Below are 22,302 nucleotides of genomic sequence, written 5' to 3' on the forward strand. Positions count from 1 at the left end.
CTGAGACATTAAAATTAAAAAAAAAAAAAGAAAGAACACGCATCATGCTAGAAGCTTCTGATTGCAGGACTGGGCTCTAGCAAAATTCCGGCTGTGTTTGACAGAACACTGAAATAGACAGTGTAAGGGATTTTTCCCTCTTTTTTTTTCTTATTGTTTTATTTCAAATCTTTTTACTGAAGAGAAGTTAGAGCCTGAAAATAATTTAGCCTAAATAAATGCACTCACTTTTTCTGGAGCTGCAGGCACAAAAATAAGGATTTCCATAGTCTGTGTCATCTTTCAGATAAACTGTAGCTAGAAATAATTTGTAGAATTAAGAAATATGGTAACAGAGTTAAAAATATATATGGAGAAGAAAAACAGGTAAATAAAACACAGAGAAAAATGGGAGGAGGAAATGAATGGGTCAGAAGGACTCTTTGATCATTTTGATGTGATTTTTGGATTCTCAACAGCCTGATATAAATTTGGTGTAGCTGATGAGCCTCCCCACTTACTTTGATGAATATACTATCAATGGTAGCAGTATTATTTCTATGTATCATAGTTTATGTACAGGTAAAACATTCTCCTGATGATTCTGAAGCACTAACTTCCAACTTGAGTATGTGGGAGTGATCTTTCTATCCATAAAGGCATCATGACTTTGACAGCTGGCAAAGGGCCAGCATGGTGTACGGCGTGAGACAAGTAGTTCAGAACAGAAATCACCTGGAGAAATCAGAAAGATCAGAGCGGTGACAGAACAAGCAAGACAGGGCAGTGTCATAAAGGCGTGGTCAGAGAAATGAATAAATATAGCTGAGACATGCCCGGGGTTCCTTTTAACTCCTAGCTAGGGTAGGGCTTTGGTCAGGTTTATGCAGTCGCAGAGGACCACAAAGCTCTCCAGCACTAGTCGGGTTAACATTTCACTACTCCTAATGGAGAGCATTCAGGGACGAGAGCAGAAATCAGGGACTCCAGCTGCGCTGGGAATCTCCACCCTGGAAAGTCCTTCCGTGTTTCAGACAATTTGCTTTTTGTTTCTTAACTGTCTTCCATACACCTTCTTCCTCTTTCGATTTCGGCTTTTTCACTCTTGTCAGTTTGTCTGTCCCCTTTCTAAGCATCTCCCTGTTGGTGTAGTCACATGTCCAGGCTTAGATGCCTTTAATCCCACCCTCGCTGCCTGAGAGGGAGGAGAAAAATTTGCAGGAGAGAAGTGAGCAACAAGCAGAGTGGCAAGATAAAACAGAAAACAGAGCTGCATGGATTCCCTCTGATAGAAGCAGGGAGCCTGGATGGTGTATAGCCCGTGCCGCCGGAGAGCAGGGAAAAAGAAAGCAAGAGACATGCCGGATTTACAGAGAGCCAGGGGCTCCTGCAGGCTCCAGGATGTCTTCTGACTCGCAAGGCGAGGCTGCTGAACAGAAAAGGGTAATTTTCTTCACGCTGCATTTTCTATCCCACGTTGCTGCCTTTTCTTTATGGCTTGGGCTGTCCTAGCGGGTCTGATTCTTGGCTTTCCAGCGGGGACTCAGAAGACTGGGGATCGTGCTCACCTGGCGGGGCTTTGGGGACCCCCCCAGGCAAAGGCACTCCATGGGCGGAGCGGGAGGTATTTCTGTTCTGCGAGCTGCTTCGAGCCTTTGGAGAGCTGGGTGAGGGGAGGCACAAAGTTAGTGACTGTATAAGCAATGGAGAAGGGCATGCTGTCTGGGAAACAGCTGCGATTAGCTCCAGTAACTGAGGCACTTGAGATGGGAGAAAGCAGAAAGCCCCGTGGGAACGAGTGAAATGTTTCATGTTTGCTCTGAGGATGTGATTGTACATGGTGACAAGCAGAAGAGGCGGTGGCCAGGGACCGACTGGGCCTAGAGAAACAGTCCTTCCCTTAGGGGGGAAAAAAAAATAGTCTTAAGGAAACAACAAAAAAATAGCCAGCTTCCTCCCTGTGCTTGGTGTTGTCCCAATGARCCCTTAAACCTTGGCCAAAATCAGCATAGCCAGAATTTCTATGTTTGAAAATCTGGGCAAGGAGGTTCAGGACTGTGCACACTGGAATGCTATTTGTGCCTCTGCTGTCTTGCAAGGGGAGAAAGAGGAGGGGGAAGTCACCTTTGCTTATCTGACGCCCCCTCCTCTTCGACCATCATCACTAAGGTAACTGCTATTAATCCCAGTGCTTTAAGGGTCACCTTGTGCTACCTGGCAGCTCTCCCAAAAGGAAAGAGAAGCACCTAAGAAATCTAAGGGCTGAAGTCAGTGACATTTAAAATCATAGGTTGTGGAACAAATTTGCAGCTGAGCTGATGGTCCAGCAAAACATGAAAAATACCAATAGGGAACTACAAGTTCAGAGGCTTTCTTTTTCTCATGTGGTCACTGAAAAAACAATTTTATGTACAACCAACGGGCTGTCATAAGGACATGCCAGTTCAGCAAGCATTTTCTAGCACAAGAAACCACAGAAAAATACCTTGCACATGTGAAATCTGCTTTCTTGTCTGGCCAACAAGGGCTACGTAGCAGTATGAATTATATAACCTACTATTTTTCAGCTACTGTATTTATCTCATTTTCTTCCCTTGGGGCTCAAACAAATCACCAGTACACCTCAGAATCAGGACATTCCATTTACCCTGCCTTTCTACCCAGGATAAGTTGTCTATTTAAACATGGGGGGAGAAGGGGGAAGACTGAATCCTTCAGACTCAAGTGAGTACAGAGAAAAAGGCTGTAGTAGTTTAATGTTTGCAGACAGTGTGCCTCTAAAAAGAAAAATGCTGCTTATCAGTATGACTAAATGTTTTTGCCTTTGCACACTGGCTAGACTCAGAATATTCTGGTTGGCACTTGCTACAGTTTTATATTTTATTATTACAGTGACCTATTCCAACTGGAAACTTGCAGCTTTATCAGCAAATGCCTTTGCTCACAACAATAATATTACATTTCCGTATTACTTTTTTTTCTTATACTTTGCAGTCATAAATAACAACAACAAAGCTGCAACATTTTCAGAGTTGAGCAGCAACCACCACATCCATTTCCTTTTCTTTTGCTCTCCCCCATTTCATACATCCACACCCCTAGCCCTGCCCAAATCCCAACTGCTCAGACAACTAATCTAATCTACATGCTTCTCTTTCAGAGATTGTGAAATGACTGGTTTCTTAGCAAGCCCCATGGGCATGTCTGCATATAGAAATTGAATAGAAAAGCTATGGCAGAAGAAGCTATTCTGGAATAGCTGTAATGGGATAGCTCATTCATGGCTGTTCTGGAATAGCTCCTTCTGGACAGACTTTTCCGGGGTTAAGATTTCTTTTTCCTGATCTGTTCCTATTATTTTAATTTGCAAATAATTGCTGTTACTTCAGAATACCACATTCAGTGGCTTTTTCAATAACTATCCTAGGTAATTTACCTGTGTGGATTACCAGTATGACTAAACTGCAAAATGCCAGTTGTTCATGACAAACAAAACCACTCTGATTTGTTGCACATCTGGGAAAAACAGATTTGCTCCTACTTTTTATATTCTTAGGCTGAAGATCCATTGGGCAGAAATAGTCTTGTTACGCTTATGTACAGGATCTTGCATAAGGCCTTGGCCTTATTTTAGCAAAAGACTGTTACACAAGGAGTTAAAATACAAATTATCCTCTAATGAACACCTCTAATGAGTCAAAACACATTTAACTCTGAGATACCAAGAGCAGACAGCAAAAGGTACTAGTTGGTGCCAGCCACTTTGTCTAAAATGGACTTTCTTTTTTAACAAATACAGATGCAAGTTTTATAACAAAGCAGGAGCAGGCTCAAACCAAAACTCCCTTTTCAGATTTGGAGGACTCCAAGCAGATCTCTGTGAAAATGTGCAGTGCTTTTAATAGAGATTGTTATCCAGCTCTATAACAGCATGTCACTTTTGTTTCCTCTGGCACAGAAGGAAATGTAAATTTAGACAGATGCAGATTGCATAATTTATTTTAAAGCTATATAAACCTTTGGTGCCATCTTCCAAAAGACAAGTCCTCCCAGAACTCCTTCCCCTAAATCTCTGTGTGAACCTGTTATTTTGCAGGACTCTTCTCCAGAGTTCTTCTGCTCCTCCTTGATCTTAGTACTGACTGACATCACTGCTTGACAGCAATAGGGAAAAACACTGCTTTCCCATGATGTCTGTGCATAACAGGGAGGCAGCTAGATGTCAGCAATGAACTCCATTCACCTGGATATGGCAGCAGAAAGTTAATCTACCTGAGAAGCAAGTGAGAAGTTGAGGAAATAACTGTAACTAATTTATATTTCAGTTCATAGTCTGTTTCACTGGCGGCATAGCTTTATTCTCTTAATTCAGGGCAAATGGAGAAACTATCTTCCAGTTGTCACATCGGTGTACTTCACCTCTTAGTTCAGTAGCTTCCAAACTGTGGTCCCTGGATTCCTAGGGATTTATGAACAACTTGTAAGAGGCCCATTACAGTCAAATGAGAAAAGTGAGTCAGCCTATCAGTAAGTTTACTTTCAAGATGCAAATCTGCAGTTTCTGGGGTTTGGTAACTGGACAGGGTTAAAAAACACTGCCTATGTATCTGCGTATTACCATTTTTCTGATAGTGCTTAAATTACAGCTCCTTGGACAGGGAAAGGAATATATCTTCCTTGACAGGCTCTGTGGAATGGTGAATTGAAATAGTCTGCACATGCCATTGATTTCTACCTCTCACAGCCAAGTAAATCCTGCAAATGACCTACTCCAGGCCCTCTCCACCTCCCTCATATCTCAAGTTATTACTAATCTAACTGTTAGACTATAGCAGTGTTATGCCTTTAGTTCAAAAAGAGACCATAAGCAACAACATCTGAGTGATCAAGTGCATCACCAGCAACGCTGGTCCTTGCCATACCAGGGAACATTTTAAATGAAAGTCTAAATCACACAGTTGGCTGATTTGACATTCACTGTGTGACAGGAAACAAAGGCAAAACAGGGCCTTTAATAACTTCCATAGAAAATGGCTGCTTCACTGTAAATTTGACTATGTTCATCACTGGCCATTATCCATCCTGGCCAATTGTTGGCACTGGCATTATCTGGGTTTCTCTACACAACATGACAACTGCTGTGAGCATCGCTTGAAGTTGATATAGGAGATATATTTGGTACCTCTTAGTAAAACACACTCTAAAAACAACTGCTGAGCTGTCATCATTTAATATTCTGCTGAATGCTTTTAGGAGCAGAGCTCTTGCCAGGATGGTATGTGTTTCCTAGAGAGCCCAACTCCCAGTCTGGCATCTAAATGTAATGGTCAGATCTGTGCATGCTTGGCTTCTACTGGACAATGCTGTTTTCAATGAGAGCCTGTTCATTGCAGAAACATTATCTGACACCTGACCTACTCAAAGCTCTCGGAAAACAGGACAGGAATTGCCATATGCCAGATGAGAGAAGCTGGCCATCTGGTCCAGTAATATGGATCAGCTCATGGTAGGGACCTCATTTTTCAGAAGATGAGGGCATCTGTACAGAGCAGTGAACTGACAGCATGTATATATGAAACGGAAAGAGATTTATAGGGCTATTTAAGACTTTGTCAAGCAGCTCGGTAAGCAGTTTCCTCTGATTCAAGCAGGACTATTTGCTTTTAAACTTCCTTTGTATTTCAGTGAAATTTAAGTGGTGCACTAACAATATCACCCCTCAAGACAAAGGTCCTGTTTCTGCCCAAGGAAGTTAATCATAAGAGAAACTTGGCCCTGGGGTTGCAGCCTGTCTGTATAGCACTAGGTTGGGGGCTAGAAGTGTTTTACACATGGGTTTCCACTTGGGATGCCACTGCAGGATCAACACACAAGTCAAAACTACCACTCAGTGTGAACATCATTACTACTATCATTATGGCTGAGCTAGGGACTCATAGCTACAAACACTAACAGTTGGGCTAGCTATGGCACTTTCTGAGAGCCTAACTCTTGTTCCCACAGTTATGACTCCATGGGGATCTGACCACGTGATTTCAACCAGCTGGTTTTTTGTTTGTTTGTTTGTTTGTTTTTTAATGTTAGGAAAGGATTGGCTTCTCCCATTAACACTGAAGAGAAGTTCAGTTAGCCARAGAGGGATCACTTAATATTGTAATCATAATGGAATAATTATTGGCTTATATCACAGAGGAGGCAGTAGAAGAGGGAGAGGACCTCTCCCAATACATAGTATCTGTCCAGGAGCCTCCTTGCATTTCACAGCTTTGAAATACGTAGGAGGCTCTGTTCCAGGAACACCTGCCCTCAGGAATCCCTCTGTGGAGAGGAGTTTTGAGCAGACAAAAAAAGCAGCTTCTCCTTTAAAGCACTAGCACAGGAGAGAGTGTTTTGCATCCTAAAGAGGAAGTTACACTTTTTTCTACCCTCCCTCAGTGTATACAGAGGTCACTGTTTCCTAAACAGCACAGTTCAGCTCAGTAATTAGGAAGCTAATGAAGACGGGTATGTAGCTTTGGATGAAAACCCACTATTCCTAAAAGGATGCCAAATCACATGACTGAGAGTCTAAATACAGAAACAAGCTGCATACATAAGTTTATGTATCTACAGCTTCCAAAAAAGTTTAAGCAATTGCTCACACAATTCTACATGGAACATGTATAAAATAACCTCTACTGCAAGTATATACACGGTTGCAAAGTAGTTACTATTCATGATTTATGCAGTTTTTTTAACCCACTATAAAATCCAATTTTGATTCTTATCTTTTTTCCTCAACCTTATTTTTCAGTCACAAATGTTCCTTAAATATTCAAAGGGGAACAAACAGAACCTCTAAAAAGTGAGAAAAAATGAAAATGACAGTACTGACAGCTTCTGAAAACATGAGTAAAATCAGAATCATCCTGATGTGTAGAAAACAGTCTGAACTCTGGATTCAAGTTCTGCATATGGGATAAAGCTTCATCTCTGTAAACAGCAAAAAAGTTTGATCTACATTTGGAACTCTCAAGTTGCTAGAATTACAGCCAAAAAGTTGGGAGGAAATCAGAGTCTCTACTTCTCCTCTTTTCTACATCYTGGAGCTTGTTTTGGCATAAGCTAGAGTATTTGTTACACTTTCATACGCTTCCGAAAATTGTTAGCCTCTGTGGTTATTCTGCTACCCAATGACAACAGCCTTTTCCTCTGTGGGAAACTGATGAAGAATATGGCAACCAATGTGGCTGCTCTCAGCCTGGCAAAAGCACCAGTCTGATGGTTGCTTTGCTTAAGCTGTTCTGAGTTGCAAGATCAGAACAAGTACCTGCTGGATTTTGAATTTTGTTACTGATGAGCTAAAGCCAAAGTAAGTCAGAAACACTGGCAAATATGACACTGTGACATGGACGGCTGGCTTCCAGTCATGCACACCTCTTCCGAGTTAGCTGTTTCCTTGCTATCAACTTGCAACCTCCTGAAAGGGTTGTGCCYAGCTGCTCACCCTTGTGCCATGAAGTAGGACGCCGGTAGGGGGAGACCCAACACAGCTTTCCAAACGGGCAGAACCAGGGGAGAATTGACTCCGAGGCATCAGATGCMAAGGGAGTCCACATGCAGGGATCTGGATAGCACGTTTTCATTGTGCTGTTGTGCCTGTCCCTTGTATAACAAGGACTGCAGAAGAGCAAGACCTTAGGCAAGTCTCACTAGGATTCATCATGTGAGGCTGTAGCCCAGACCCTCAGCTAGCAGCCAGTCTGATGTTCCTGGTTCAGATACAACATCTGTTTCTCCCCTCTCCCTTTTCAGTATGAGACAGTACAAGGGCTCTTGCTTAGAGAGGTATTTCTAATGGTTGAATGTGTATCCTGAAAGCTACAGAGCTCACTGCAGGCCCATACTTCATCTACCTCAGATCTCCAGCATAGCTGGCAGGTAGAAAGTAATTATTACCTGAGAAATAAACTATCTTCTAGCTCTTCTTCATCTCCTTAAATTTTCCCACTGTGGTCCTCATCTTCAAGTCTGGAGCCTGATTCTGCAAACTGTCAACATGCCAACAGTGCAGCTCACATCAAAGGGAGGCTCAGAGGCATGCCAGTGCAAGYATGGATTTGCAGAATATTACTTTGCATTTGTGTGTTCCTTTAGGGCTTGTGCTTCGTTAGCAGAAGATGAGAAAAGGGAAAGCCCTGGATTTTGAATAAGTGCACTTACATGCAAGGTCTTGCTCTTTGATATATTTCAGGTTTTCATATCCTGAATCATGATAGCTTGGGTCTGGTGGCTGAAAAGCAGCCATCAGCGCCTTTACAAAGTGCGCTGATGCAATGCAATACAATACAGTGTCAGTGAAACAATATTATTAGCAACGAAAGAACTATTTGCAAAGACAATGCAGATTCTCATGCATCAATGTGCAAATTTCATGTTATTACTACTTAACTACACAACAGATCTTGCGAGTCTTGTGCTTTCATGAATCACGGGATAGCACAACACTGATGTTACAGTCTATCCGAGGAGCATTTGAGATCTCACAACATGAAAGGGCCTGGTCTCTAACAAAGATTTGGAGTAACTCTCCTTATTTTTCATTAATTCTAGTAAAAGGCTTTTCATATAAGATTGTCAGATTGCCATATGGAAATAGGCAGTTCCCCTAATGGTAAATCTAACAATTCTGTGACTACAGTAATGAAGGCAATTTTGAAGAGGTCCCAGATTTAGACCCAGCTCAGTGTCCTCTGAATCGTTTCTTCTACATGGCRCTTTCATCTGAGACAGAAGGGAAATGCCACCAGCCTAATCTCCTTCCAGCCATATATTATTGTTCAGAATGCTTTGGAGAGAACTGTAGAAAAGGAAAAGAGGCAACATTCTGGTCAGAGAGCGCTATTTGATGTCTAGAACTTGTTGAGGGCAGAAGGTTAAAAATAGAAGAAACTGTCCACTGAAAGGGGCACAGAGAGTCATTCAGCTGGAGGACATTGGAGAGCTATTATGAGGAGAAGGGATGGAAAGTATAAAGGACAGTCAAAAAGCAGATTAAAAGGAAAATTAATGGCACTAGGGAGGTCACATGAACAGCCTAATTGTCCTAATTTTGTGAAAAGCTACTGATAGCCAGGCTGTTAAGTGTGAGTTAGTGTCAGTCCCAGAGAAATAGGACAGAAAAGCCAAATTTGGCAAATCTTTATTTTTGGGAAGGTGGGTGCTTACTTAAAGTGTATGTATATATAATAAATGAGCAGTATTAATATTTCAGTTTCAAATTAAAAGCATAAGCTTTTTAATTACAAATACGAGTAAATGACTCAATAACAACTTGTTCATCCTGCTACTGTGTATTTCACAGGGTCTAGAGAGGAGGAGATATCTGAGAGATACACATTGCACCTACCATACATGTGCCCTTTGTGAAGTAAATTGGTACCTTTGTTAACTTGCTTCATGCTCTGGGAAGCAAAATATAAACACGTGTATGCTTTTGGAAGTGTGTGAGTGACAGAAGGGAAACGTGTCACTCCACAAAGGCAAAAATTTGCCTCCCAAGTATATGCTAGCTAAGACAGGGGGAGCTGGCTTTGGTTCTTGGCTATGACCCAAGTCTTACTGTATGACTGTGACCAAATAGTAATGTCTAAGTTCTCTTCCTTTAACAGAAAAGGATTATCTTAYCCACACCTCCTGCACCCATGTTGTCTGTTTATTACAAGTTGTGAGCACAGTAACAAACACAGCAAGGTCCTGTCTCAGCTAGTTCAGATCAGAGCTCTATGTGCTGAAAAAGCCTCATGGGCACTCTGCAGGAAATACTTACTCCAGTAAACAACGTCCCATGACAATTCTGTGATGTCCCCAGAGCAAGGGGATCATCAGGGACCTTTTCCTTTGGCTTACTCAGTGACTAGCCCTCAGCTTTTCATGATCTCAAATCATGGTCTTCCCGCTCTGCCAATTCCTATTTCATTAACCATCTTTCTCTTCCCCTCTAGGCTTGGTCAGACTGTGCAGGTTTGGCACCCACTGTCCCAGTGATATCTTGCCATCCAGAGCAGATGCAGAAGAAGTGAAAGAATGAGGGCATGAATAGAGCAGGAGTGCCTTCCTTCACCAGTAGCCATGTTACACCAAGGCTGGCAGCTCTATGGGAGGTTGTGCCGTTGGTCCAGCCCTTTCATCCATCTCCTCACACTGACTGTGGTGACATTCGGTGTGCTGGCTCCTTTGATTTGCCACCGGCTCCTCCACTCCTATTTCTTCTTGCAGCGCTGGCACTTGAACCCCATGAGCCAGGAGTTCCTGGAACAGAACCGACAGGAGGGCCAGGCTGCCCTCCGTTACTTTGAGGAGCTGCAGATACTAAACACTTCTGAGGCGTCTGGCAGTGAGGCCTTCCGGCCCTTGCTGCTGGTCACCATTATTACTGTGCAGAGGCGGAGTGATTTCCACTATGTCCTGCAAGTAGCCTCCCGTTTCCACCGCCTCCTCCAGCAATGTGGCACACACTGCCAAAGCCACCGCATCCTCCTCTGTAATGTGGAGCCAGACCCCAATAGCCACCAGGACGTCAGGCTGCTTAGCAGTTTCTTTCCTATGGTCAGTCGTGACAAAAACGAGGAGAACCCTGACCCTAGAATGAACCAGTTTGAGAAGGAGAAGCAGGACTATGTCTTCTGCCTTGAGCAGTCACTGTTGGTCTACAACCCAGAATACATTCTGGTAGTGGAAGATGACGCTGTGCCAGAGGAGGAGATATTCCCTGTCTTGCAGCACCTCTTGCTGGCCCGGTTTTCCAAGCCATACCTCAGAGATGCGCTCTACTTCAAGCTTTACCACCCTGAGAGGCTTCAACGCTATTTCAACCCCGAGCCCATGAGAATTCTGGAGTGGCTAGGTTTGGGAATGTTTCTAGGGCCAATGCTGAACTGTGTCTACTCCTGGGCAACTGGCCGCCCAAGACTTAGCTGGCCCATTGTCTTGTTCTTTGCTTTGTACAGTATGGCTTTGTCAGAGCTGGTGGGACGCCACTACATGCTGGAGCTGCGTCGGCTGGCTCCCGCACTCTATAATATTGTGCCCGTCACTGAATGCTGCACGCCTGCCATGCTGTTTTCTGCTCCTTCTGCCCGCCGTGCCTTAAGTTACCTGAAGGGGCTGCGCTGCCGCCAGGGTTTTGCTAAGGATATTGCCCTCTACTCGCTGCTACGAACTAAGGGGGAGAATGCCTATGTGGTAGAACCCAATCTGGTCCGGCATGTAGGCTTGTATTCCAGCCTTCGGTTAAATGACAACCCCAAACTGTTGTGATCTGTTCATGCCCTTCTAGACACAAAGCCAGGAGAACTTTGCCACTGGGCAGAGAGACAGTGTACAAATTCAGATGCTGTGCCACTCACACAGAGTGTGCTATGCCTCCAAGTGAAATCTCTTAAAAAAAAAAGAAAAGAAAAAGGTTTGTTAAAAAATAAACGTGCGTACATTCAGGCCCTACGTAATAAATACCTTGAACTAATCACCACACACATTGTGGGAGGGAAGTGAAGGCTTTCAGCTAAAGGTTTGGATTATCTACTCTCCTTAATCATTCTAATAGAAAAGGTCCTACAAATATATAAAGAGATGCACTGCCTACTTTCCTTAACAGTAGTTAAGGAAATCCTCACCTTAGGGCAACAGAAATGCTGGACAAAGTGAATGCTTCAAATTTAAGCCAGTGAGGAGGAAAAGCCCTTATTTTCCTGTCCTTGACAAGGTCTGATCTCTGACCTCTCTCCATTTCAAAGGTACATTTTTGAGCAGACCTTTCAAAAGCAGCATGTGTGTAATGAGAACTCTCCATCAAATTTCACGTACATTCTCCAAATTTTACCGATCTATTTGTTACTGCCTACCCCTACAGATCCTAGCTGTATCTCCACATTTCCCACTCCTCTTTCTTGGAATAGAGGCTCTTAAAAAACAAAGCCTCTGCCGCTTCAGTAAAGGTCACCTCTGAAGATAGGAATGATAAAACAGATTAACAGCCTTTAATGTTACACAGCCAGGCCTCAAATGCATGTTTTCATTGATACATTTCTAGATATCCTAAACAACATAGGTTAACTACCATGTTGGTATCACCATTACTCTTAGTGGATCCAGATTCTTAAAACAGGCCTTACCAGTTGCTAATTTGACTTTGATTTCCTATCAGCACAGAAGCAAAGGAAAGATTTCATCAGGGTGCTGCCATCGTGCAGGATCCTTCTTTCATTCTGGAGCTGTGATTCACAGCTCTGGCTAGTGGTTCATTTGCTGTTCCTAGCAGCAAACACAATGGCCACGAGAAACAAAACCAGGTGTTCATAAAAACAAGCAACAATAACACAACATATGAAGGACCACTCCTATATGGATCCATTAACGTAGTGTGTTCTGGTTGTTAGGCATTTGGGATAGGTACTTTGTAGCACAGCTGTATGCACAGCTAAATACAAAAACACCTGGAGAGTATGCTCATAGACACCTCTAACAGAATCAAAACTGCCACCAAAATGTTTATGTCTAATGAAAAGCCCACCTTGACTTTAGTGGGCTTTGAATCAAATTCACTTATAGATGGAGATTGGTTGAACTCTATTTGAAACCATTTCTCTAGCTTCAGAATGAACCAAGTAAAATATTTTCATTGAGTTTTGGTTGGGCATTTGTTTCTCTGTTTTTCATGAGGAAAGAGCTCTATTTTCTATCCTCCATTCTCTCCCAGGTGATTTAAGCCTTAAACTAATAAGTCCAGTCAGAGATGGGAAAGACACAGAACTCCTGAGGGATGAAACCAAAGAGTATTTGCAAACCTCTAGCTGTCTGCCCGTGATGGGTATCCAGCCTGTACAAATATGCAATGCACTTGCATAATGCAAGTTAGCCAATTAGAAATGGGTTTAGAGCATGGAGTAGTGCATGCTTAGGCAAGTGAACTTCACCCTCTCACTAGCTCAGCTAGGATACTTTGATAGCATCTTTGGAAATTAGATGTGAGAAGGCTGACTTGCTTGCGGATTCTATGTTCTTCAAAGGGCAAAACACAGGAAATACATTTATTCTTAGCTGTTGAAAACCGCAAAGATACCACAGAATGGTAACACAGAAACACCAGCGGCAGGTGGGCAAACCTATTCTCAGTCTGTACTGTAACATGGTAAGATGGCAGGATTTGGATGTCATTGTATATTTATTCCACTAAGTGCCTGTGCATGTGAGGAAATACAACTTGTTTGTTTATCCTTCTTTAATTGCTGAATGTTTCAGTGTGGTGTGTTTTCATGTCTTCATTGTTTGTTTTTTTTTTCAATCTTTGTACTGTATAAATACAGAACAACACCCTGTTGTTTTCATGAGTCTATTTATTCTCATTTTTGCAAAGAAAAACTCACAGAAATGTGCGATAAACTACTCACTTTATAAGAAAGAAATAAAAAAGAAACCTTAGACAAAAAGCAACCAAACGACAATATACAGTTAATAAATGTTTTGATGTGGGAAATGATTTATCCATGTCTCCATGTTATTTTTCTTTTTGCACAGTAATACCTGATTTGTTATCACACAGATCAAACAGAGATTCCTCAATAATTTCGCTAAGCATGGATCAGGTTTTATATCTGAAAATTAAGAACATGAACTTCAGGCATCCATTCTAAACTGGAAGACGATTTTCAGGGTGTAAGAGCCAAGAAAGGGTAGCTGGGAGAATCATTTCCAAATAATACTTGGAGAGGCTAAAACTTTGACCTGCTAGTGAAAGTTTCTGATAAACCCATCAAAAAAGAATTACTTTGTGCAAGCAATAGTTGTCCTGCTTGCTAGCATCAGGTTAATAAATTCTTTAGGTCCTTCTGGCATTATTACCCTAAATGCCCAATTCATCTTTACAACAGAGCTGGCCCTTTCTACTGAAGCTGCCGCAAGCTACTTCTGAGTTTTCAAGTACTTATTCAATGCCTACCATTGTGACATCTCAGGCAAGCATTCAGCATCAGGAGTAACATAGTACATGATTCTTTCCTTCTTCTGCATCTGGACTTTGAAAACCATGTTTATTTCTGTTTCTGTCTCTGTGCTATGTGTTTTATTAGAAATTACAAGTTGGAGAAGTGTACTTTGTCCATTGAACCAAAAAAGGGAGGGTAGTATTTTGTTCCACAGTTTAGGCTAAAAATGTAGTTTCAGACAAACAAGTCTTACCTTTCTGTTGTGTCAGGGAGGCAGAGCTGAGTAGCCTCAGGCTACAGAAGATCAAGGGCTAGCATTAACTCTTTCAAACATGGTCCTAAGAGATTGTTTTATCTGTATTAAAACAAATCTGACTGACAAATTTTTTAAAGAAACAACATGTATTTTCTCAAGTGTCGGTTCATTCCCAAGGACTCTGAGACTATTTCTCAATATAACAACTACAGTTTGCACAAAAGGATTCTTTTTCACGGGTCAGGCAGCAGGACTCAGGGCATTACTGTCCAAAACAATTGAGGGGAAGTACTCATATTAAACAAAAACTGCCTTTGTTTCCAAGGTATGTCCAACATAATTTTGATTCCTGGTAGAACACAAAGCATAAATTGGCAATTCTGTATCTGATTAGAAGCCCAAGAGGATTTTAAAACTACAGTAGGTATCAGTGTCTTAGTGAGAAGGCACTGCATCTGAAGAGAGAAAGAAAAAGACTTCCTATCAGTTGTGAAGAGTTGTGAATGGCCGAACTGGCTATTTCAGCAGCAATATGACGGGACTCAGCACGGTTCTGTTTAAAGTCTAGAATTTCTTTCTAAGAAACTTACAAGCACACTCCCTACAAAACAAGCAAGCTTTCTATTATAACACTACTGTTTCTTCATTCTATGTGCTACTGTTAGTTTTCCTTACTGGCAGATCCATCACTTTCATTAATGTATTTGAGTGAAGAAAAATATTTCTGTGTTTGATGGCTTCATGCATCTGCATGGACAATATCATCGTTCTTAGAATCCTAGAATAACTCAGATTAAAAAGGACCTCTGGAGGTCTCTTGTCCAAACATCCACACAGAGCAGGTCTAGGTAGATCAGGTTGCTCAGGGCTGTCTCCATCAAGTATCCAGGTACTTTAATGGAGGCCTGAGATAAATTCAAGCTCTAACTGCTGGAATTTAACTTTAGTATAATTTTACATGGGGTAAGGATACATTTCCCACTGTTTAAGAAGGGGAATTTTCTGTGGAATACAGCTGTAGCAACTAAGGCATTAGCAGTTTGTCTCCAGAAGTTAGACTTTCTTTTTGTAAACCTCCATACCAACTTTACAGATGTCTTTTCCAAAATGGGCAGATGCCAGGGTCCAACACACAGTTCTTAATAATCTTCAGTATAACATATATTTGCCAAAAATGCATGTACCAGTAGGAATTCCATGTTTCTTGGTAGGTGTTCCGTGTTTCTTCACTTTTCCATGTGTCTCTGTTGCTTGAATACCTTGATTTCCACAAACTATCTTCTGTCCTGACAGATCATGCTTTGAGAGAATTCTCTAGTTTATTCCTACACCTATAGGCAGAGAGGTCCATTTCCAAGACTGTTCTGCATAGCAAGCTATGAATGACACATACCCAGTTCTGTAACCTTTGGTGATTTTTAAGTGGTTCTGTATTAATAAGTCTCTGGCCAGCTAACCATTCTTCTGTGCCTACCTTCTCTTTGAACTTCTGCCATGGCATGCAATTTTCCTCCATCATTGCAGAAACCTCATCCACAAAAATCTTTTCAGCAAATGGGTCCACATCTGTTGTATTTTATATGTTAAAAATTGTATACCAAGATTAGCATGTAAGAATGTGTTTTTCTGGGACTATGCACCATTTGGATAAACTGGTAATAAAAAGGTAAGTGTTTCCCATTCTAGCAGCCAGTCCCTCGCTCGTTTGCTTTTCAAAAATTAAATGTCAACAAAAGGGCACAGAAATCAGTGCTATGACTGCATTTATCTTCATGTCCTGTACTACATGAGCGGAATAAGACAGCTATTTTGCACAGTTCAGAGATGTTGCCACTGACAGCATGACTTAAAGTTGCATCCTGATTTGCTATCACTGCTACTGAAATTATTACAAAGATTATGATAACAGTAAAAATATGTGCCTGCCCCTATTTCATTTCAAGTCTTCACAGTGTGTGTTGCAGCCCAGTTTTAAGTCAGAACAAGAGAAGAGCAAGCAGATCCTGCCTGTGCTGCAATCCTCTTGGTGCTCTTGCAGACACGAGTCAGTACCACCCAACACCCTCCACCTTCTCCCCAATGTAAGTGTTTGCAGGCACTGCTGAATACTGTGGAGCCAGAAACACAGATGATTTCCCTTAATGGGGTTAAAGGCCAGGCTCTCTGGATTGGGGGTAAAGAGTATAGGTGAGTAGGGAAAACAAGCCACTTAAATAAACAATATCTCTGATTAGATAGGGATGAACAAGCAGGACTTTGGGATAGTTAAGCAAGACTGCAGAGTACAGAAAACAAGAAACATCCAGCATGGCATGGAGAGGTGAAAAGAAGGCAGACTTCACTCAGTTCAAGTCTGCTCTGATTACACTTTAACCCCATCAYGCAGGGAGCACTCTCTTGGGGCTCAGAGAGGCAGGTGTTTTTCATGTGGATGCACATTATGCTCAAACATTCTCCCAACTATCAGTGTTTTTTCCATTCAGTTTCAAACCCTTTTACAGGCCTGACCACAAAGTGTTGATAAGATTAATACCACCTCATTTACTGAACTGCAGTGGCAAGCTTTAACCTTATTTTATTTTTCATTTTTCATCTGGTGACCAACCATATAATCTCTGAAATTACTCAACTGTTTCTTTCTTCTCCTTCGCCTCCTCTCTCAGGTCTGCCACAGTTTGTCTTTCTTCTCTCCTCACATTTACTTATCATTTTCATTTAAAATACTAATTAATATGAGCATATAAAGGCCAAAATCAGTATCAGAATATTTCTAGAAACATACACAAAAACAAAATCTCCAACCTAAAGAACCTTAAGCAATTCTAAATTTTTACCTGATGTCTTTAAATGAGGCTTTCCATTTATTTTGAAGTACTTCATCTGGCAACAGTTTTCACTCAAAACTTTAATGCAAAACTGGCAGATCCTTTGCCAGTAAGGCTCGATATAACAAGGACAGCTATTAAATTATATTATGCTATGAAAATCCAGTACTTGTAAAATGATATACTGTGTTTTGTCAAACTCAACAAACCACAAATTAAGGCCTAAATAATAATCCAAGTCACCCATAAAGTTAGTTTTTGGTGGTCTTTAAACTTTTTAATATACTGAATACTTCTGTCAACTTCTGTGTGGTAATTTCAGATGGAAAAATCAACATTCACATACAATAAGGCAGAAACCTCCAGGCCGTTCAAACACAGACATCACTTACCACATTTGTGAGAGAGAAAAAGCTAGACATTTAACTTTACCCATCTCTTTTACAGCTGACCACCATTTTCTCTTCCTGTTCTTAGGCTATAAAAGGTAAAATAGCAATGAACATTCAAATTCTCTTGCTATGCATCAGGTTTTCCAGTGATTATTCAAGCAGAGATTTGAGTGATCTTTAAAGATTTTTATATGCAAGAGTGTTTATATCAGTTACTTCATTAACAGATAAAAAAGCTATAATAATCCATCCATGAAAATTCAATCACYGTATTTAGAATCCTTATATATGTATGTTTCTCACACATCCAAAAATAGTTAAGAATCCTTCCTGTTTTAAAAGACTTTTCACTACAAAAACAGATTAGCAATCACCACAGTAGTGTCAATCTGTCAGTAAAACTGTTGTCACCTATACTAATAACTGAAAGTACTTGGTTTTTAGCTCAGTTGCCCTCCCTTCCCATTCTCCCTGCCCTTACCCTCAGTCTGAGATCTCTGTGGTACTTCCCCCTCTCCATGCCAGAGGCAGAAAGAGATGATGAACCCCAGGACAGCTGGTGCTTTCTCAGGAACAGAACTCTCAAAGGAAAACCTTTCTACATGGTCAGCCCTACAAAACCAGGAAGCTTCTCCAGTCACCTTGCAGGAGAAGCCAAACCCCACATACCACTAACAAGCTGGGAACGCAACCATCCTTGTGGAAGCCAACCATCAGTCACTGCTAGAAAAGGGCATCTGTTTCACTCCACTAGCCTAGCTACTTTGTCACATTGCTATTGTCTGTACCCTCTTAACTCTCTGCCTCTCTTTGCCCCTCCCACCTCCTGCTCTCTTGAAGCCCCCAAATCTGCATCCATACCTGCATCCTTATTCCTCTGATTCTACCTTCCATCATGGCTTCAGTATTCTTCACAATCCATATCCACCAAATATCTCCCAACCTTCCTGCATTGTGCTTCCTGTATTGAAGTCATGCTGTCCACAGCTACAAATTCAACCTTTTTCAAAATAATGTCTGCATGTAGCCACCTCTACCAAGGGTGTTCACACCTGCAGACAGCCATCTTGCTACCTTTAGTCCTATGGCCGCATCATGTTACTCTGAGAAAGGCTTTAATGAAAAAAGAAAACAGCTCAAAATTAGTTTGGCACTGGAAAGCTGAGGGACTCGGCAATGCTATGAGTTCAAACAGTAATTCAATGAAACAGATCTAGAGTCTGGCCAATACACAGATTTTGCTGTAGAACAATTAGTGCAGGTAATAATTTGATGTTTGCTATGCAGTAGGTTAATTGCTGGGTGGAATGCAAGTACACTGCAATCCCCTTACCATGCAAGCTTATTCCCCTTACCTTGTAAGAATATATCATATCTTCTTAACCTAAATTTCAAAGGTGTTAAGTATCCCCATATATAGTTCTAATCATGAATGCATCAGCTTTTTTACAGTGTCTTTTTAGTATCACTCCAGCGTGTGGACCACTACTGATTTCTAAACAGCACTGTCTGAATCGGGGTTCTAAATATTAATAGTACTAAATCTTACAGTGATGTTATCTAGAGTGATTGCTCTTTTCACATTCTTGCCAGAAAAGGCTCCTATTCCCAAATTAAATGAAATAATCAGCCATCATGTTTATTCACTTTTCATCTCCTTACTTCTCAGAACATCTGCTGGAACCTCTAAGTCTAGAAGTGCTGGATTTTAGCTCAGAAGGAATGGAAAGGCACACACTAGCCATATACCCAGGTTAAAAAAAAAAAAAGAAAAACAGCTTTCAAAATGTAAGAACATAGGGTGGGCTACAGGATTATCGAAAGCATTTTCAAAACATCAGAAAGCTGTTTTTTTTTTTTTAAATATCAGAAGCTGTTTTTTCAGGAAGTCTGCCCCCAGCTTTTCTCTTTCTAATAGGCACAGTCACACCTCATCACAGATGACACTAGGAAAAAAACATCTCAAGTACTTTCTTACCCGTGACATCTTTTGATCAAAGCAGGAATGACAAAAAAGATTTTCTTTGTGGCACTGAAGGATGCCATCAGTATGACACCTTCATAGCCCCAAAAGGGTCTTAGATAAGATATATTATTAAAAATATTTTTAATCCATATCAGAAGCCTTTGTGGAGGAACTTTAATAGGATATTGAGTTCATCTTTCTGCTAGGGTGAGAGACATGGTATATAAAGCAAACACCATAACACAGTGAAGGCTTTCTATCAGTGTTATGTACCACAGCATTCTTCAGCAAAAGAGGATGGATCAGAAAGGAGAAACCTGAAGAGAACAAAACAAAAAATGCACAAGGCCTTCCATTAGATTCAATTAGACTGAATCCACAGGTTTCTTAGAGCTTTACTGATTGTCACAGAGTTCTAGTGCTGGCATTGTATTAACTGTTAGATTTCCTACACTCACTGGTCTTGCCATGCACCTCCAGAACAGATAGGCTTAGGGAGGAAGTGCCCTAATGAAGTTATAGCTGCTCAGTGAGAGGCGAAATCACTTTTCTCATTGTATTCATGTAAAGACTAAAGGTGTCACTACGTGAGCCAAAAAAATGGAGAAAATACGTCATTGTCCAAGCAAACACTGGGCCTTTTGGGTAAAGACATGCTAACGTCCAAGGTCATAGAGTGTGCTGTTGCTGAGAGTGTGATGCTTGCCTAACATAGTCCCTATACTATACTTCTCTCCAGTAACCTGGAATAGGAAAGAAATAAGAGAAAAATCAACCCTATCTACCTGGATTTGGTGCATTGCTGCAGTGTGATTTGATATAAACTAAATGTGGATATACCATTTATAGAGCATTGGCATTTTTTCCACAGAAAAATTCTATTAAGCAACTGAGAAGCTTGCATGTCTTTGTAACTCAAGCAGAGGGTGTTTCAACAGGATTTCAGTGGAGAGTTTGGCTTGAACTTGTGCATCTCCATGTGAGCATATTTCTTCTGATAACCATCATTGCCATATGTGCCACACTGCACTAAAGGAAATCTGGATTTGCTGCTTCATTAACCCTAGTACTATAACATTAGCTTTTGCCTTTCCAAATATGAACTAGAAAKGGAAAACATGTTTCTGGGTTAAATTTTCAAGGGAATAAAATCAGTGTAATAGCTAGGAAGACACTGAAATGATAGTAACTCATGCCAAATAAGGATCTKCCCCTTTGTTTCTGTGTTTTGTTTTCTAGTCTTCTTTCCTGGTTAGCTGCTCTGCACACTGTGGAGTTTCCTAAATGTAAGCTTCCTGAAGATCTAACCCTAAACTGAAAGTTACATCCAAGTTCTGTGTGAACAATTTGCATGATTGCTCTTGTAATTGTTTTCACTAGGTTTTCAAAAGAGGAGGAATATTGTCAAATCACAGAAATAATTTGAAAAACTTTTCAGTTTCACCTAATCATAAACTGTCCTACATGTATATGTGGGGGATGGGGAAGGGGAGGGAAAGGAACAGGGAGAGAGAATAGATCCAATTAGCTATGCATGGTTGTTTTCCAACAGCCAATCAATGATCTTTAGCAATACCATCTCCCCAACCAGCCAAGAGAGGAGGGAGAATAAAGGAGTAAAAAAAGAAAAAAAAAAGACAAGAATTTTATAAAAGTTAGTGATTAGAAAGACTAGGTCTCTTCGCCTGCAACCACCTCACCAGAAGCTTGTAGCAGCAGAGGCACTGTCTACAAACAAGTAAGTATAATCATTTCATTCCTAAACTGTAAAGGTGGTATGTGTATCAGCAGCTGAGACAATGTGTTGATCTAAACTGCACAGGCTTGGGGGGTTGTTTTTGTTTCCATCTTTTTCCAGGAACAGGTTACAGGAAATAAACACTCAGCCATTCTGCAGTGATCTTCCAGTGTGATTCATTCACTGTTTACACTGTCTTTCTAACTTAGTTTAGTAACTCAGAACTCCTAGAGTAAGTGCATAGTCTGAGGATATTAGTGCAACAACATACCTGCATTGCTTTCTACTGCTTCATTTTGTATGTATCTATTTATGTGTGCAGAGAACATAAATTTATGTTTTGCAAGAAGAGAGAATGACTGGAGAATGCAACCGGTCCTCACAAATGCCTGTGCTGACAAAAGTGTTACTATGTCTTTTGACTATGTAGTTTCTTCTGAAGTATTAATGCAATTGTGTTGATCAGATTCTTTGGCAGAGGGAAGCAAGGTAGTCTGCAATGGCAAAAACTAAGAAGGAAGAAAGAGGAGTTTGGAAATACTGGTTTTGGTGCTAACATTAGGCTCTACCCTTCCAAGGTGTGAACAGCTAGCCTCAGGGAATTGCCTGTTAATAAACACAATTCCTTATCGAGTCTATGATTCTTCATCATGTTATCAATGATCCCTTATACTTGGCACTCAAAGCTATTCACTCCACCCGAAACCCTCCTCACTACCACCCCAAGGTTCCCCTGCTGTCATTTCAAAGACTTGAACTCTCAAGCAAATCTGACATCATTTTCTACCTTCTCTGAGAAGAAGAGCACAGCCCTGAAAGAGAAGGAACCTTCACACTAACGACTACACTTACTTACAAGAAACCAATTTCTTGCCACCTCTAGCTATCTCTACCATCATGAGTGCACAGCAGTGCTTTACACCAACTGCAGAGATCAGGTCCAGAGAATATAGTTTCCTTTCATACTTACTGGAGAGGGTGTATATTTGCTCAGAGCTATGAGTATAGCTTTGAAGTCAATGTGAGAATCAGGAGAGGGAACAGCAAGTCTCACATATTTTCATCCACTTGAGATACAACGGTGAAGAAAGGTCCCTAGACAGAGAACAAGGATGGAAAAAACATGTTCTCTGTCCCTCACAAGGGAGAGGAAAAACCTACCAGGCAATTTACTATTAGAAATGC

General features: G+C 41.1%; 2 protein-coding genes and 1 long non-coding RNA gene across 3 annotated transcripts in view; 2 read left to right on the plus strand and 1 right to left on the minus strand.

Moving 5' to 3' along the window:
• On the plus strand, nt 1-20,541 carry TMEM246 (transmembrane protein 246). The gene is made up of 2 exons (XM_026078724.1): nt 1-1,422; nt 9,963-20,541. The coding sequence occupies exon 2, from the start codon at nt 10,090-10,092 to the stop codon at nt 11,275-11,277; it is 1,188 nt and encodes a 395-aa protein (XP_025934509.1). The 5' UTR covers nt 1-1,422; nt 9,963-10,089; the 3' UTR covers nt 11,278-20,541.
• LOC112972345 overlaps nt 18,469-22,302 on the minus strand; it is a 15,808-nt gene continuing 11,974 nt past the window's right edge. Inside the window, exon 4 of the long non-coding RNA XR_003255644.1 lies at nt 18,469-18,526. This is a non-coding gene — a long non-coding RNA (uncharacterized LOC112972345). The remainder of the gene's footprint in view (nt 18,527-22,302) is intronic.
• The window catches only part of ALDOB (aldolase, fructose-bisphosphate B), an 11,304-nt gene continuing 9,899 nt past the window's right edge, over nt 20,898-22,302 (plus strand). The window contains exon 1 of the mRNA XM_026078725.1: nt 20,898-21,117. The gene's annotated coding sequence lies outside the window, so the exon portion shown is untranslated. The remainder of the gene's footprint in view (nt 21,118-22,302) is intronic.

This window comes from Apteryx rowi, unplaced genomic scaffold (genome assembly GCF_003343035.1).
Source record: "Apteryx rowi isolate R43461 unplaced genomic scaffold, aptRow1 scaffold_484, whole genome shotgun sequence".
NCBI lineage: Eukaryota > Metazoa > Chordata > Aves > Apterygiformes > Apterygidae > Apteryx > Apteryx rowi.